Genomic DNA, 15861 nt, shown 5'->3' with positions numbered 1-15861 from the left:
CAGTCATCACCACTGAGTAAGTTAGTACCATGCGAGCCTGGTATGGAAGTGATTGGAACAAAGCAGTCTTAACATTGATTATCAGTTGTACTTGAGTCCAAAGTGAGATAAGTTAGTGAGGGAGCATATTAGAAAAAGGGAGTAGAAAGACAAGGGCTCAACGAAAAACTGTGGAATCCATTGAACCATCCACCTTGCCTCCTTGTGTTCAACTTTAGCATAGAAATTGGATCATGGGAACAATTCAATTATTCTGAGGTTTGCCACTATTACTGAGGAGGTGGTTTATGCAGTTGATGAATGTTAAGTGGCATGTGGCATGGATGATTTTCTGACTCAGGTCACAAGTTGTGGATTTCTAGCATGGTGGCTGTAAAGTTATTTGTAAAGTCAAGCAAAGGGATTCAAGGGTACTTTGGAATAAGAAACAGGTCTAGCTGAATTGTACAACTCCTCCCAATTTTGAAGTGGGGATTTTGAAGTGGTTGTCACTGTGGAATGGAATCTAAGTAAGTTATCATCTATGTGTCTGGTCATGTGTCGAAGTTGTGTAAATACTCATTAAGGAAACTAAAATCGTTTATCGGCTCTGTCCTCTTAGGCGAGGTCTAAGTAACAATCTCTTTGATGCAAAATGTTCTCACTTTAGTTCTGGCATGCTTGTCCTTCAGGTGCTTGATTACCAGAATTCATCTTCCTGATTTTAGGAGTGTAATTAACTGACTGTAGCACTACAGACACTATAGAAAAATGCACTACAGGCACTGCTATGCCTTACAATGTTTTAATTGGATGTGATAATATGTCATTTCCAAGAAAACTCATCGGCAGATGCTGACCATGCTGGGAGCTCTTCCCAAACTGTTCTCTTTTCAAACTGCACACCATGTCAAGCCTTGATGTATCACTTTCATTTGAGTATTTTCTATCCTTCATTTTCGATGGTATGTGAAGCTGCTTGAATGCCAATGCTGGAAACCAATGCATGAGAAGTATTTCTCTATTATAATAGTGACCTCACAATTTCTTCTCTCCTGGTTGTGTTGTATCCATAGTTGCAATGAAACGTACAGAAACACGTTTCGAAACAAACAGAAACGTTCGTTTCTTTCTACGTTTCGAAACGGGAGTTTGCATGTCCTACAGCTATGCTACATGTGTCTACCATGCAGATGAGCTTCACTATTCCATAGCTGCTCCACTACTGCTTTGGTTGTGCATTTGATGGGTATTCGCTGTAGTTTAGGTGCTCGTTGCAATATCTTGGATGGTCACTGCAACACTCTGTGGTTGTGGTTGTCGTTCTCTACAACACTCTTGTTGATCAATATGGTTACTCCTTCATAAAGAGCTAGTTCGTTTGAAGGAACCTGTGAACTCTGATAGTCCGTACCGTCATATTCCTCAAGATAGTTGGAGCTTCTAACTGAACAATTTGGTGTTGGATTCTTAAGCAGGAGCCAGATTCTTTAGCAGTATATTTACGGACCTCTTTATGTCGCTTGTGCAACATTGGTTCTAGATCAGGTACTACCACCTTGTATTTGTACTATTTATGCATGCACTTGTTGCTAGCTAGAAGAACTTCTTATTGAATCTTGTATCCTCCCTCAAGGTAGTTGGAGCTTTAAGTCAAACATCTCGGTGTTGGATTTTGGAGCAGAGTGTTTGCAGATCTCTGAAGATCACTTCCGCAATGTTTGTTCTTCATTAGGTATTGTCACCTTCTATTTCAATTATTCATGCATGCTTTTGTAGAACTTCTTATTGTGTGGTTAGATATAGCACTCCAACTGTGTGGTGCTCTACCAAAACATTTCAGAATGTTGATGTGATTTTTTTGAGGTTTTCTATCTCACTACACACTGGAATTGACAAATAGGAGCATCTTGCATAAATTGTATTAACTTACATAGATTTCTACTCCTAATTTTTACTGTAGTTATGTTCACTTGAACACAATTTATGCATGACTCCAATGCTTGTGATGTGCACTGTGGTTATGTTCGCTTGAACACAATTTATACATGACTCTCCCAATTACATGTAGAATGTTTTTGAAACATGTAAGGCTAGGGTTTCGTTTGTTTTGAAAGTGTTGTACCAAGCTTGGTTTGTTTTGTGCATTGATAAGCTAGGTGTGTTTTGTACATTGAGGAGCTGGCATGACTGGAAGAGAGGAGCACTTAGCAAAGTATTACAAGATCATTGATGGTGTAAAACAAAGTTCAGGTTAGTAAATTTTGTCTATGACAAAGTGAAGACAACTAGTTTTTGTTCATTTCATTGAAGTCATTCCTGAAGTAAATCAAAGATATGACTTCTTATCTCATGTTAAATGACTAAAATCATCCTTAGATTACTCTAAACACCTTTTATCTTCTTAAAGCAAAAAAATCCATCTATGATAGTACATCATTAAGTCTAGGGCTTTGCAATTGAAATGGAATGATATGTAATTTAAACTGAATGACATGTATGTAATGTAGGGGTTTTAGCTATATTCTAGATATGTAAAATGGGACGACAACGAGATAGAGCATGGGAATATGTGACAGAGATAGTAGGTTATGATGGGGCTAGAATAAAACGATGGCGTTGCAACTTCTGCTCAAGGGAGCTTAGTAGAAATCCTGCAAGAATTAAGCATCATTTGGGTAAAGTATCAAGTCAAGGTGTGGCACCATGCACTGATGTACCTTCTGAAATTCAAGCTATGTATTTCCATGAACTCTCTTCTCAAGCCAGGGGTATTAGTGTTGGCAATGTTTCCATTCCATCTGTTTCTTGTAATCTAGGGCATTTTGCACAACATGAATCCTTGGAACCAGAGTCTTTTCATCCAACTTTGAATTTGCATCCTGAATCTTCTCAACCAAGTTCCTCTCAACCACAATGTTCATTATTATGCACTTCACAGTTGAGAGTTGCAGTTGGGAGAAGATCATTATTGCAAGAAGCAACATTGAGCATCTGGAAGTGTTTTTATAAATGTAATATACCATTTCATGTTGTGGATACTTCTGCATGGAAGAATATGATGTCTACAGTTATTCAATTGGAGGAGAGAAATTTCCATGGACCTAGTTGTGAAAGTTTACGAACATCACATTTAAATGAGGAATTTCAATCTGTAATACACAGTTTGGGGCCGATTAAATCTTCTTGGCGAAGATATGGATGCAGTATTTTTGCTGATGGATGGACTGACATCAAGAGACGACCTATTATCAACATTTTGGTATCTTCTTGCCAAGGTACAATCTTCTTGGACGCAATCGATGCTTCTGAATTATTGGGCCAACAATTGAGTGGAAGCTATATTTATGGGCATATAAAAAATGCAATTGAATATGTGGGTGCCAACAATATTGTTCAAGTGATTACAGACAATCAATCTAATTGCAGAAGCATGGATAAACAACTAATATCAGATTACCCTCATATCCAATGGATCCCCTGTGCAGCACATTGTTTAGATTTGATTGTCGAGGATATTGCAGGCCTAAGCTGGATGAAAGATTTCATAAAGAAGGCAAAGACTATTGTGAAGTTTGCTACAAGGAGATCAAAAGTATTGTCAATATTCAGATCTTTTAGCAATCTTGAAATACTTCAATTCTCAGCAGCCAGGTTTGGCTACATGTTTTTGTTTCTACAACAGTTGTTAAGAGTTTATCTTGCCCTACAACAACTTGTAGTTTCAGATTGTTGGCATGTATGGAATGAATGTGGATCAGAAGAGGCCAATGAATTCAAAGCACTTATACTTCATGATGAAAATTTTTGGAGAGATGCTGAGAACATTATAATGGATTTTCAACCAATTTATACTATTTTGCGACTTGTTGATCATGAAGGATGCACCATGGATTTAATATATGCATTTATGTCCAAACTCGAAGATACATTACATGGGGCAACTAGATTGGATAGAAATAGGATTTGTGATGTGAAGCAGAAGTTGGCATCAAGATGGTCATGATTTCAACAACCTATCTACAAGGTGGCTTATATTTTGCATCCATTATGGAAGACTGATTTGGGAGAAATTTCAGTTGAGTTGCAGGAAGGTTGGGCTAACTATTTGAGAAAAATTTGTACTAATCTAGTGCAACAGAATTCATTGGAGGATGATCTTTTGAAGTTTTTACACAAATAAGGTCCATTTTCTAGAAGTGGATCTCTTCTAAGGGATGCTATGTTGAAACCTGTTACTTAGTGGGAGAAATATGGGAGGGAAGTACCAAATTTGCAACAAATTGCATTACGAGTGTTGTCACAGGATTGCAGTTCATCTGTCAATGAACGTAATTGGAGTACTTTTGGTTTGGTACAAATCAAGAAGCGCAGTAGGTTATCATTTGCACGAATGAAGAAACTTGTATTTATTCAGTCAAATTTGAGGATGTTGGAGCAATGGACTAGCATTGACGAGATACATGAATTAAATCCTGATTCCATTGACATTAACAAAGTCCCATCATTTCCATCACGATTGAAAATTGAAGATCCATATGAGTTCTTATTTGATGAAGGTCTCTCCTCATCTCGATGCTCTCAATGGAAAGAGGTTTCTAGGAGGTTTCTTAATGTGCTTGCTACAATGGATCATATTGAAGAGCATGATTCAGAAGAAAAGAGTAGTATATGGGAATCTGAGCATGAAGAAGCAAGTAGTGGTAGCACAAGTCCATCTAGCAACGGCCCTTTCAGGACATGTACATCTAATGTAATGAATGATAGTCAGCCTATTGACTATGAAGATACACATGCTTTTGATTGCAAAAAGCCTCGATTCAGCTCTGTGAGCTTCCTATATGAACAATGATGTAAGATTCTACTTAATAATAAAATCAAGCCTTTTGTGGAGAAGATTCTCGTTTGATTTTGTTTGATTCTATTTCGAAACTTTTTTGAAACAGTTTTGAAACTCGGTTTCGAAACGTTTTGAAATGGTTCTTGCAACTATGGTTGTATCCTTAATTTGTATCTTACTACTAAACTTAAGTGGAGAAGTCATACTTAAAGGTTTTGGGATGCAGAGTCTCAATGCTGCATGAGTGCGTTTTGGAGATGGCACTAGCCATATTGGAGGCATTATGAAATGAGTGTTTCTCTTCAGTCTGAACATTGCAATATTTCACTTCACATCAGGGTTGTTCATGGGACCTCCCCGTCCGAAGGACCGGGAGGTCCGCTCGTCCCGTGCTATAGGCTCAGGGGAGGTCTGTTATTGGTCAACTTAAGATTGACCGCCCAAATGGTTAAAGAGGATTTAGCTTGTCCACCTAGGATGCCACTCATCCAATATGTCATCCAAAATTCCGAGGAATATAGCTGACATGGAGGGGGCGACCGCCTGAGAGGGGGGGCGCGAGCGTTTGGGAGGGGGGGTGCGAGCGTCTTAGAAGAGGGGGCACGAGCGTCTGAGAGGGGAGGCGCGAGCATCTGAAAGGGGGTGCGCGAGCGTCTAGGAGGGGGGGCGCGAGCATCTGGGAGAAGGGGCGCGAGCATCTGGGAGAAGGGGCGCGAGCGTCTGGAAGGGGAGGCGCGAGCGTCTGGGAGGGGGGGCGCGAGCGTCTAAGAGAGAGGCGCGAGCGCCTGGGAGTGGGTGCAAGCATCTGGGAGGGAGGACGCGAGAGTTTGGAAGGAGCACAAGCATTTGGGAGAGGGGGCGCGAATACCTAGGAGAGGGGGGGGGCGCGAACGTCTGGGAGGGGCTATAAAACATAGTCTCCCGTCCACTCCCGTGTCTGCCCATTTGATAGAAAATATTGCAATTTTTCCACACGAATTTCACCAAAATTTACTATATTTAGTAAAAATTTCTCCGCCCCTAGAATCCCCCCGGGGAGACGTCAAGACAGTAATGGTTGATGGTAATAAGCACAAGAAACTTTACCATAAACTAAGGAAAAACCGGGTTGTCACATCAAAAGCTAATGTTACATAAAATAGACATCATGGCAAGCGGGTGAAACAATTATCCACCCTAGGTGTCAGAGCAAACACGTGTAGTTTCTTTCGTTTTGTTATCCTCGTATAATATATTGGTTTTACGTTCTAACTTTACTAGTGGAACCCCGTCGTCTCCTATGGGCCAATATATTGTATCACATAGAAATAAAAGTCTCAAAATAAAATCCTCAAAGTAAAAGCGCTTAATGAAACAAAAGAATGGCATGTGTGGTCACCTATAATAGTTCATATTCTAAAATAATTAACAAAACATAAGAATCAAATGTGTTGTTATTTTTTACACTTTACAATCTACAATAATAAACAACTTTTTATGTATTCAACAATGGTACCTATAATATTTGTAGATTGGGACAATTGTGAATTGGAACTTTTAATTTATTTTGGAGAAGTATCTTGAATTTTCAAAGAAATTGGAACACGCTCTATTTCTAATTCATTTTGTAGGAACTATACTAGAAAGGTTGGTTACTGTTAGATGACATTTAATGTTGTACCCAACAACATTAATTGTGTTTTTCTAGGTAGTTAGTGTTACATTTTGACCTAGACTTTGAAGTGTTATAACTGAAAACACTTGTAATTCTTTTCTTTCCTTATTCTTCTAGACTCTGGAAGTGTTCTAAATAACAACATCTATAATTCTTCTAAATTTTTTATTATTTTAGACTATGGGGTGTTATAAACCACAACATATGTAACTCAATCATTTGATTATTATGCAACTCTATAGTGTTATAAATAACAACATATGTAATTTTTCAAATCTGTTTAGCCCCTCCCAGACGTTCGCGCCCCCCCCCCCCCTCTCCTAGGTGTTCGCGCCCCCTCTCCCAAATGCTTGTGCTCCTTCCAAACTCTCGCGTCCTCCCTCCCAGATGCTTGCACCCACTCCCAGGCGCTCGCGCCTCTCTCCTAGACGCTCGCGCCCCTCTCTCAGACGCTCGCGCCCCCCCTTCCAGACGCTCGCGCCCTCTTGTATCTGTGGCGTTCCGAGTCATCCATGTCATCATAAAGTCGTCCATGTCATCATACCATTCTAACTTTTGGATAAATCATGAAAAAAATTACTGCAGTAATTTTTTCTCCTCCCCGCTATGTCCGATGTTTGGACGGGACCGCCCGGTCTGGTCGTCCGTCCGTCCGTCCGGTCCGCCAGATTTAGGCCATGTCCGTCCTTTTTGACAACCCTGCTTCACATCCTCTTGAGTCTTTAACAGTTCATATAACTACTTGTAAATTTTAAGCTATAAATTTGAAGCAACACTCATTCACAATCTGATCAGACTTATTTATTAGCATTTTAGTTATATTTGATTATTTGGTGACCTCAAAATGTGTCTTAATATGATCTACAAGAGTATGCATTTAATCATGATGTTTAACCCCTAAATTGCCAAGAATCCAGAGGTGGGCTTTTACGAATCTTGCACAAGTTTTTATGATTGTTATTATAGTTTCAGGTCTTGAAACTATGTATGAAGATGCAAAAAGGTGGGAGCAATGTAGGAATATAATTTTTTTTATTCTCATTTGACTTAGAGAATCAAAGTTATGCCATCTTAAAGAATAAAATGGCAAGGGGAGCTAGCTACAAAAAAGTTTTCCAGCCCTCCAATCGATCTAAGTTTTTATACAAGTAAACTAAATAATTTATTTGGAGTTCTCAAGAAAAATAACCTTCCATAATATAAAGATTTTACTCCAATGGGAGTCAAAGTTTTCTCACATTTTCAGGTAAGGTGCAAGGAAATAACTTTTTCATTTCCACATAAAAATTAGAGATCTTGATGTTTTTTACATTTAATTTTTCTACTTCAAGAAGAAGCATAAGACTTTTCTTTTCATTGTTTGGATTTCCAATCTATGAGGAAGTGAGTTAATTAAAATTGAAATATGGTCTTGCAATTTTGGACCTCATTTTCATTGTTTTTTTTTAAATGCTTCACTAATCTTCTACTTTTGAAAATGATGGACAAGGAATTAATATCATGCACAACATGATAGTATAAAATTCAAAACTTGTATGATGCGAAAATTTGACACCAAGTGAAGTCAAAATGTGGTGTTTCTCATAATGCAGGAATGAAAAAGTATCATTATTTTCACTTTCAACATTATGATCCCCCAACCCATGTAGTTAAGCACAACCAAATTTTTTGAACATGTTTATTAAGTAGTCCATTTCATTATCTTATGGTTAAAATTAGTGAAAGAAGTTTTCTCATTTTTAAAAGAATTACTGAACTTTCACAGACAATTTTGCATTGTTTTTGACATAACATAGGCAAGGAATTTTAGAGGTTAATTGCACTTGCAGGTTATGCAGTTGTGATTCTAGTAGCACTCACTTAAACAAGAATGTAACAAGTTCATGATTATTGAGTAGAACAAATTTGTCCCTGCATCTGCTTGCACCAACACATTGAACCCGGCATGGACAGGATACCTTGTATGTGAGCATAAATAGCGTCCTCAAGACCAGCCGAGTACAAAAAAAAAAAAAAAAAAAAAAAAAAAACGAAATACAAAAGGTTTAAACTATCAGTATATAATAAATAACGTATTTACTTATATATAAATATATTCTAAATATTGATTAGTGTACTTGTTAAATGGCATAAAATGTATTCACTAAATAAATAATAGGGCATGCATTGATTATTAATAGTCGCTAAATAATATTAGACTGTACTATATTCGTGCATGCTTCAAATGTCCAGCCCGTCGTTCGATGCAGTTGTAGGTGGTTGTAGTGTTCAGCTTGTCTGTCCTTCGTGTTGTAAAAGAGCTGTAGGAGCTAGCTTTAAACACATAGGCCACTCATTATGAACTTCAACTCCAGGGTTTATGTGTTTGCTCAACTACCAAATCATCACACCGATATGACGGCTTGATACCGCCCCGCCGCCAATTACGAGTGTCTAATCAAACTGACACATGTAACGCTCATATAATATATGCACCCCTAATCAAAGGATGCCCATGGTTGATATGTGCATTCACGTCTCCCGCGCTGTACACTCCCCGCGTCCTCTTCGCCCAATCCCACAACACGTTATCAGCACTTTCGTCTCTACTGAGTTCGAGTCCTTAGTTTTGATCATGCGCCTCTTTATAATTGCTCCGCACACACAGCACTTCACAATAATTCCAACACCGGAGTATGAGGCCCATCTTATAGCGATAGGGTTTTGTCAACTATAGAATACACACAATTGAACTCGTCGTGATGTCCAAAATAACGATGTCATCTCACGTCAGGGAACGAGAGACACGCATACAGCCGTTAATGTTAGATCTGCTCGAACCGGACGGAACCAACTTCCTCGAATGGCGACACGATGCATACACTTACCTCTGCGTGGAGGAGCTGGATGCGGCACTTTCGAGCGAGACAGTCGACGACTTGTGCCCCTCATATCGGTGGCAAGCACTGCTGATCATCAGAAGACATATCGATGCCTCCTTACGCCAACAGTACGTTCAAGTCGACGATGCAGTGGAACTCTGGAAGCTGCTCGACGCACGGTTCAAACACGAAGAGACCATCTTCTTGCCCCAGGCGTGGAGCGACTGGTTAAATCTGCGCATGCTGGACTTTTCGAACTTCGCATCCTTCAACGCCAAACTACATCGGATTTCAATCCAACTCAAGCTGTACGCACAGACAGTCACTGAAAGCATAATAATTAGGACTCTCTCTACCTTCCCTCCCGCATCTGCAATCCTAGCACAACAATATAGAAACATGAAATTCAAAAAGCATTCTGAACTTATGTCCTACTTGTTGTTAGCTGAGAAGCAGCACCAATTATTATTGAAAAATGCGGAGAGCCGACCCCCTAAGGAGGTGCATACCGTGGAAAAGGCGAAGGACGTCAAAACAAGCGCATCGCAGGAGAAGGCGCAGGAGAAGCAACATTCCCACGAGACTCACAGTATTAATGCGCCTCGGCGGAAACAGAAGGGGCAGAAAGGTAAGCCAACCTTGAGATCACCCAGGTATGACTCCAGGACGAGATTAGAGCGATCAGAGAAAGGGTCGTCATCTAGCAGATACAGTCACAAGAGTTTAGGCCCATGTCACAAGTGTGGGCGCCGAGGTCACTATGCACGAGAATGTAGGACCCCGAGTTTCTTTGTGGACTTATACAAAGAACTGCAGAAACTCAAGGCTGAGAAAAGGGAAGTCCACTCCCTCGACGCTCCGAATTTCACTGACCAGGATCTGGAGAATTTTATGGTGCAGTCATCACCACCCGCTAATGTGAAGTTAGCACTGCTCGATAGTGCATCAACTCACACTATCCTCCAGGATGAAAGCTATTTCCAGTTCAAGAACAAGAATAAGCCCTGGCAATCATGCGACATCGTAATGATTGCCGGGAGGAGGAATATCAAGTTTCGTGAGGGCCCCGCAGCAGTTATGATACCCGGCGGCCATACCCTCACATGCAGAAGAGCGATGTACGCTCCGAGCGCTCCACGGAGCCTCATCAGTTTTGGCGACTTACACGCGAATGGGATCCACATCACCACCGCGTTGGATGATGATGAAGAGACGTTGCAACTCCGGCGAACCTCGGGCCTAAGGGCTCCTCCGAAATGGGGGTACTCCTCTGCCCAGGGCGCCTCCATCTGCCCGAACAACGACCAGCGACCCCCACCTCGGGCCCCGTGCGGGCTCCACTCCACCTGTGCGGGCTCCACCCGTGCGGGATCCCCGGGTTTGAGCCTTGCGCTACAGCTCCCCCAAGGTTTGCCTCCCCGGGTATCGGGCACGGTGCACCTCCACAACTCCAGAGACTCCAGCACTCCAGCACTCTAGCACTCTGCTCTAGTACTTTAGTACACCACAACATTGTGGATTGTCAAGCATTTTTTGGGTAGTGAGAGTGAAGGTGAGGGGGGCATGATAGTGTATTGTAGTGTGTAGTGTAATGTAGCTTAATGTTGGTGCTAAGTAGTAAAGAGAGAGTTGAGGATCAGGGCTTACAAGTGAAGGTACTTCTAGTTCTACAAGAAGTTTGCAAACTTCTTTCAACATTAAAGCATTGATATTTAAAATCACATTGATCCCATTTTTAAATGTGCACAACATTATTATCTATTTTGATGTGATTTGATGACTAGGGTTTAAAGAAGTGGAGGAATGGGAGGTTTGGCCATCACCTATTTTAAATTCAAATTGTGTTTCTCAACATTGAAGGTATGATTCTTTAAACCATATTATTTGTTTTATATTAATGGATGTGCACATGAATGTGTTTTGTGTTTGAAATGTTTTGTTGTATTCAAAGATGATATTAAAATTGTTTTTTTACTATTGTCCAAAATAGGTTTAAAGAAAAGGACAATATTGTATTTATAAACACATCTTTATTTCATTCACATGCTTTTGGTCTAATACCATGGAAGAGGAGGATGATATCCGAGATGATGATTACATTTATCCTTCCGATTTTGAGGAAGAGTTTGAATATGTTGTTGGAGTAGAAGAAATTCTACAAAATCATCAAGATGATGGTAGTTTGGGAACACATTTTACACTCTCCGATTGGGAAACGAATATGGAAGGTACAGAAGATTATGACGAACCGTATGGATGTGATGGGGACTCTATAAATTTTTCAAGTGCCAACATTCCTATTTCCACAGATGAGTCATCTTCTCTCTCTTTTGATCATGTTTCTATTGAAACTTTCCCAAAGAATGTCCACTTCACTTTTGCAAGTATGATCCTCATGATTCAATGCTTACAAAATCAAGTGTATCCTTCTTTTGAGAAAATTCGTGAATCAGATTCTACATTTTGTCCTCTTTCTAAAAGTCATGGTCATCGTATAGATGTAGATGATGTTGTTCATAATATAGAGCGATGGAAAAAACTCCAAGACAATGTTCAATTGATTCTTGTTGAGGATGGGGTAGCTTTGGCTCCCATAAAACAAGATTCAAATGGGAAGCAAATTCCTCCCATTGAACTTTGGTCTTCTATAGTTGAAAATGCTCATGTAGATGTTACTGGCAAACATTTGCCTCTAACTCCTACATTAAATGCAATTCATGCAAAATGGAGCACGGATATTAGAGTAGGAGGAATTCATGCCTCTTACGTAAGAAATTGTCTTCACACATGTTGTACTTGTGAAGATTCAACGTTCTGGAATGAAAATCTTGTTGTTTCTCTTGATGCCTTCGGTGCTACTCTTGATGAGATATGCATAAACCACAAAGTCTTGCGGAGATTGCGTAACACAAAACGAACTAAGAGTCATATCGTAAAGTACTACCGTTGTCACAGGGGTGGAAATAAGACTCGTCCTCATAGGAAGGGATCTTTTATAAGAGTTATGGAGAATAAGAATAGTCAACAGGATAGAAAGTCGAGGTTGTGCAATTGTTCTTCTCAGTTGAAGACTATGGAGCCCATTTTTTATGACAATGGTGGTGGGTCTTCAAACGAAAAGAACATTAGTATTTCTATCCATTCAAGGCACACTGAACATGTTCCAGGGTCAGATAGTGATCTTTTATTTCTACCGGTACATCCAGTTGTTCTTGGCATGGCAGAAGAAAATTTGAAAAGAGTGATTTCCACCTCTACTGTTGCTCTTGCTTCTAAGACTAACCAATGTGACCTCCCACTTTATGCAGCAATTGTGCCAAATCAGGATGGAAAGGGAGTACCGGTGTTCTACATGTTATGTACAAAAGACCAAAAGCAAAACCTAGGGGAAGGGCATGAGGGCATTGCTTTGGAATTGGCCCTAACTGCTGTATTTGCCAATATTGGGAACATTAGACCTTCTGCAATTATTATCGATAAACACAGGACTTCATTAAACTCTATTGAAATGGTTGTGAATATGGATGAGTATTGTTGGACTATGGAAAATGAAGAAAGGGTACAAGTGGCGGGGAAAATCTTATTATGTCATTTCCATGTGATGAAAGCATGGAGTGAGAATCTCCTCACTCGCGTTTCTATCATGGATAAGGATAAATTATGGAGGGCCTTACATATTTTGATGCATTGTCCACAAGAAGAGCATTTCAACCTAAACCTTCAGAAATTCTATGAAGATTTTGGACACATACCAGGTGTTAAAGATTATATTCAGAAAGGTTGGGCTGGAGAGACTACACCATGGAGGAAGTTATGGCCTCGATTTGGTCGTCTCTTTGCTTATGGAGGCATTGATACCACAAATCATGTGGAGAGACATTGGGAGTGGATAAAATATACTTTGCTTCAGGGAAAAGTTAATCGCTCTCTTCGAGACCTTATTGTTGCAATTGTTGGTAGCGCTGCTGATGGAAGTCGAATTGGGGGGCCTACCCTCATGGATCATTTCCAAACCGTTCAACTTATAAGTAAGTATATAAAAAAAATTATTTCAATTTTTACATTATATAGGTGATTTTTTTATTAAATAATATTTGAAATCATAGTTATTATTGTTATGGTTCTTACTAATAAAAAAATTCATATAAAGGTGATTCAGGCAGATTTTCACGAAGAGGCAATGACAAAGAACATCGACGGCGATTGAAAGGAGGAGAGCGCATATTAAAAGCTTACAAAGAAGATCCAGATGCAATTTTGGAAGTCGTAAATACAGAGCACATGTTATTTTACATGACAAGTGAGTCTTCTCCTAGCATCAAATATAGTGTTTCTTTGAACACTCATTATTGTAATTGCCCTGCTCGACAATCAACCTGCAAACATATTCTAGGGCTTCAACTTATTGTGAAGGAATTTTTTTCTCCTTCACAATCTTCAGAAGTTGGAATAGAGTCTATGGATAATGTAGACTATCCTAACAATGATGCATTATCACATTTACGAGAAAATGATTTAAATATGGGTGGTTCTCATGAGGATCAAAGAAGAAGTGAGTGCAAGAGGAGGGCACGAGATCTTTGTCGGCAAGTGGAAGAGTTGATGTCACATATGATATCATCTATGGATGATTGTGATATTGAAGAAGCACAACAGAAAGAAGATGTATTGCAGAGGATTGTGGAATCTATGTCAATGCCATTTACATTTCCAAGACCTCCTACTATTGACCTTCCCGTACGTGGTTCTATAGCTCATTTACAGGAAAATGTACAACGTACTAGAATGGGACATGGACAAAAACGGAAGATGTCGGATGATGGTGAAGGTTCTTCTTCACAACCACCTTCAAAACATCCAACTCATGTGCTTGTGGCACATTCTAAGCGAAAGAGAACTGTATTTCCTCGAGTTCTTAAAGCTCATTGTCACATTTGTATGGTAAATAATAGGATTGAAGAGGGAGATGAGTATGTGGTTTGCAAGAATTGTGAAACTCCTTTGACTTTGGAATTAATTTGTTATCGCTTATGATTTACCAAAATTGAAATGCTTTATTTTTTTCCTTCTTTGCATTGTCTATGAAAATTTAGAGCTATTGAAGTTTATTTCAACAATTGCAAATGAAAAATTAGACTACAAAATCGTGATACTCTTGCCTCACTTACAAATGACACCATTAGACTGATTACATTTTTAACAAATACATTTTGGTGTAACAAAACATTTTAACCCCTAGGTACTGTAACAGTTGCACACCAAAACACTTCCAAAATGTTGGATTCCAATGCAATGAATAAATAAGGAGACAAAAAAAAAAAAAAAATCTATTTTTGACCATTGGATCCCAAATAAGCCTCAGTAAGTAACATACTCACAAATTTTTATAAACATTGATTCCATAGATTGAAAGATTATAGTGTTTGAAGTCAAGCAAAAGTTTCATATTTCTCCTTGTATCAAGTGACTCAACAAACTTTAAATTCATTTTGTGTCAAAGTCTAAATCCATTACCATTGTGTGAAGCATGATATTAGTTCCTTACATACAAATTTTTGGAGGTAGAGAAGGGGTGTAGCATATTTAAAATAATTTTGAAAGTAGTGAGGCTCTAAAACTACCAATTCACGTTTAAACTCTCTGGAGTGCTGGAGTGCTGGTGTGCTGAAGTCTCTGGAGTTGTGGAGGTGCACCGTGCCCGATACCCGGGGAGGCGATACCCGGGGAGGCAAACCTTGGGGGAGCTGTAGCGCATGGCTCAAACCCGGGGAGCCCGCACGGGTGGAGTGGAGCCCGCACGGGGCCCGAGGTGGGGGTCGCTGGTCGTTGTTCGGGCAGAAGGAGGCGCCCCGGGCAGAGGCGTACCCTCATTTCGGAGGAGCCCTTAGGCCCGAGGTCCGGCGAGGACAGAGTCTCCTCGCCACCGCGAAAGCGGGAGTCAACGGTCTATATGAGCTGCCCATCAAGGTAATGGGCAGAATCCGCGCTTCTCCCTCGAGGAGGAGTGACGAAGACGTCCGGCGGAAAGCATGGGCGGAAGGAACCCTAGCGAATACCCGGAACCTACTAGGGAGCCACACTTCTATGCGAAGTGATGAAGAGGATGCTGGTAGGAAAACCTGGACGCAGGGAAGTACCCAGATCTTGTCTCACATAGACAAGTCAGAGCGGACTGCAAATTTTGCATGTACTAAGGCCGACATTTGGCATCAAAGGCTGGGTCACTCCGGAGCAACCATGATGAGAAAGATGCTCCCCGTGTTACTCGGGCACAATCTTTGTACAAGTGATGCAGAGAAGGTCCACGAATGCACGGCATGCATTCAAGGGAAACTTGCCCGACGCCCAGCAAAGTGGACGCTCCCAACAGAATTGCTGGAGCCGCTCCACCGACTTCAAGGAGACATCTGTGGACCGATCAACCCAAAATCAGGTCCGTTCTCCTACTTTCTGGTTCTAGTTGATGCGCCGGGTAGACATGCCGAGGTATCGTTGTTAACTACCCGTAACATGGTCTTTCCAAAACT

The 15861-nt window shown here is 40.3% G+C and overlaps 3 protein-coding genes across 20 annotated transcripts; all 3 read left to right on the top strand.

Annotated features, from left to right (window-relative positions):
• Positions 1–1190: 1190 nt before the first annotated feature.
• On the top strand, positions 1191–4374 carry LOC112294828 (uncharacterized). Of its 7 annotated transcripts, none has more exons than XM_073540189.1 (4): positions 1191–1527; positions 1664–1714; positions 2161–2232; positions 2584–4374. In XM_073540189.1, exon 4 carries the CDS (start codon positions 2717–2719, stop codon positions 3983–3985), a length of 1269 nt encoding a protein of 422 aa, XP_073396290.1. In that variant the 5' UTR covers positions 1191–1527; positions 1664–1714; positions 2161–2232; positions 2584–2716; the 3' UTR covers positions 3986–4374. The 7 variants fall into 7 exon arrangements, with proteins under 7 accessions (XP_073396290.1, XP_073396288.1, XP_073396289.1 ...); XM_073540187.1 differs by having other exon boundaries at positions 2490–4374; XM_073540188.1 differs by having other exon boundaries at positions 2158–2232; positions 2490–4374.
• Positions 4375–7061: 2687 nt separating this feature from the next.
• On the top strand, positions 7062–11095 carry LOC141046414 (uncharacterized). 2 transcript variants are annotated; one of them, XM_073540182.2, is made up of 2 exons: positions 7062–7719; positions 8066–11095. In XM_073540182.2, the coding sequence occupies exon 2, from the start codon at positions 9215–9217 to the stop codon at positions 10811–10813; it is 1599 nt and encodes a 532-aa protein (XP_073396283.1). In that variant the 5' UTR covers positions 7062–7719; positions 8066–9214; the 3' UTR covers positions 10814–11095. The 2 variants fall into 2 exon arrangements, with proteins under 2 accessions (XP_073396283.1, XP_073396282.1); XM_073540181.2 differs by having other exon boundaries at positions 7963–11095.
• On the top strand, positions 10849–14660 carry LOC112294457 (uncharacterized). Of its 11 annotated transcripts, none has more exons than XM_090243640.1 (5): positions 10849–10989; positions 11119–11194; positions 11325–13362; positions 13485–14162; positions 14586–14660. In XM_090243640.1, exons 3-5 carry the CDS (start codon positions 11397–11399, stop codon positions 14636–14638), a joined length of 2697 nt encoding a protein of 898 aa, XP_090099766.1. In that variant the 5' UTR covers positions 10849–10989; positions 11119–11194; positions 11325–11396; the 3' UTR covers positions 14639–14660. The 11 variants fall into 11 exon arrangements, with proteins under 11 accessions (XP_090099766.1, XP_090099765.1, XP_090099762.1 ...); XM_090243639.1 differs by having other exon boundaries at positions 14574–14660; XM_090243636.1 differs by having other exon boundaries at positions 13485–14233.
• Positions 14661–15861: the final 1201 nt, after the last annotated feature.

This window comes from Physcomitrium patens, chromosome 17, assembly GCF_059467195.1.
Source record: "Physcomitrium patens ecotype Gransden chromosome 17, ASM5946719v1, whole genome shotgun sequence".
Classification (NCBI taxonomy): Eukaryota; Viridiplantae; Streptophyta; class Bryopsida; order Funariales; family Funariaceae; genus Physcomitrium; species Physcomitrium patens.
The sequence above is the reverse complement of the archived record's forward strand: the minus strand, read 5'-3'. Positions and strand labels throughout refer to the sequence as shown.

Bases quoted from the DNA above. Each gene is read 5' to 3' on its own strand.
- LOC112294457 (XM_024544886.2), top strand. From the start codon at position 11,397: ATGGAAGAGGAGGATGATATCCGAGATGATGATTACATTTATCCTTCC. The intron at 13,363-13,484 runs GTAAGTATATAA...ATTCATATAAAG, and splicing joins CCAAACCGTTCAACTTATAA to GTGATTCAGGCAGATTTTCA.
- LOC112294828 (XM_073540187.1), top strand. From the start codon at position 2,519: ATGGGACGACAACGAGATAGAGCATGGGAATATGTGACAGAGATAGTA.
- LOC141046414 (XM_073540182.2), top strand. From the start codon at position 9,215: ATGTCCAAAATAACGATGTCATCTCACGTCAGGGAACGAGAGACACGC.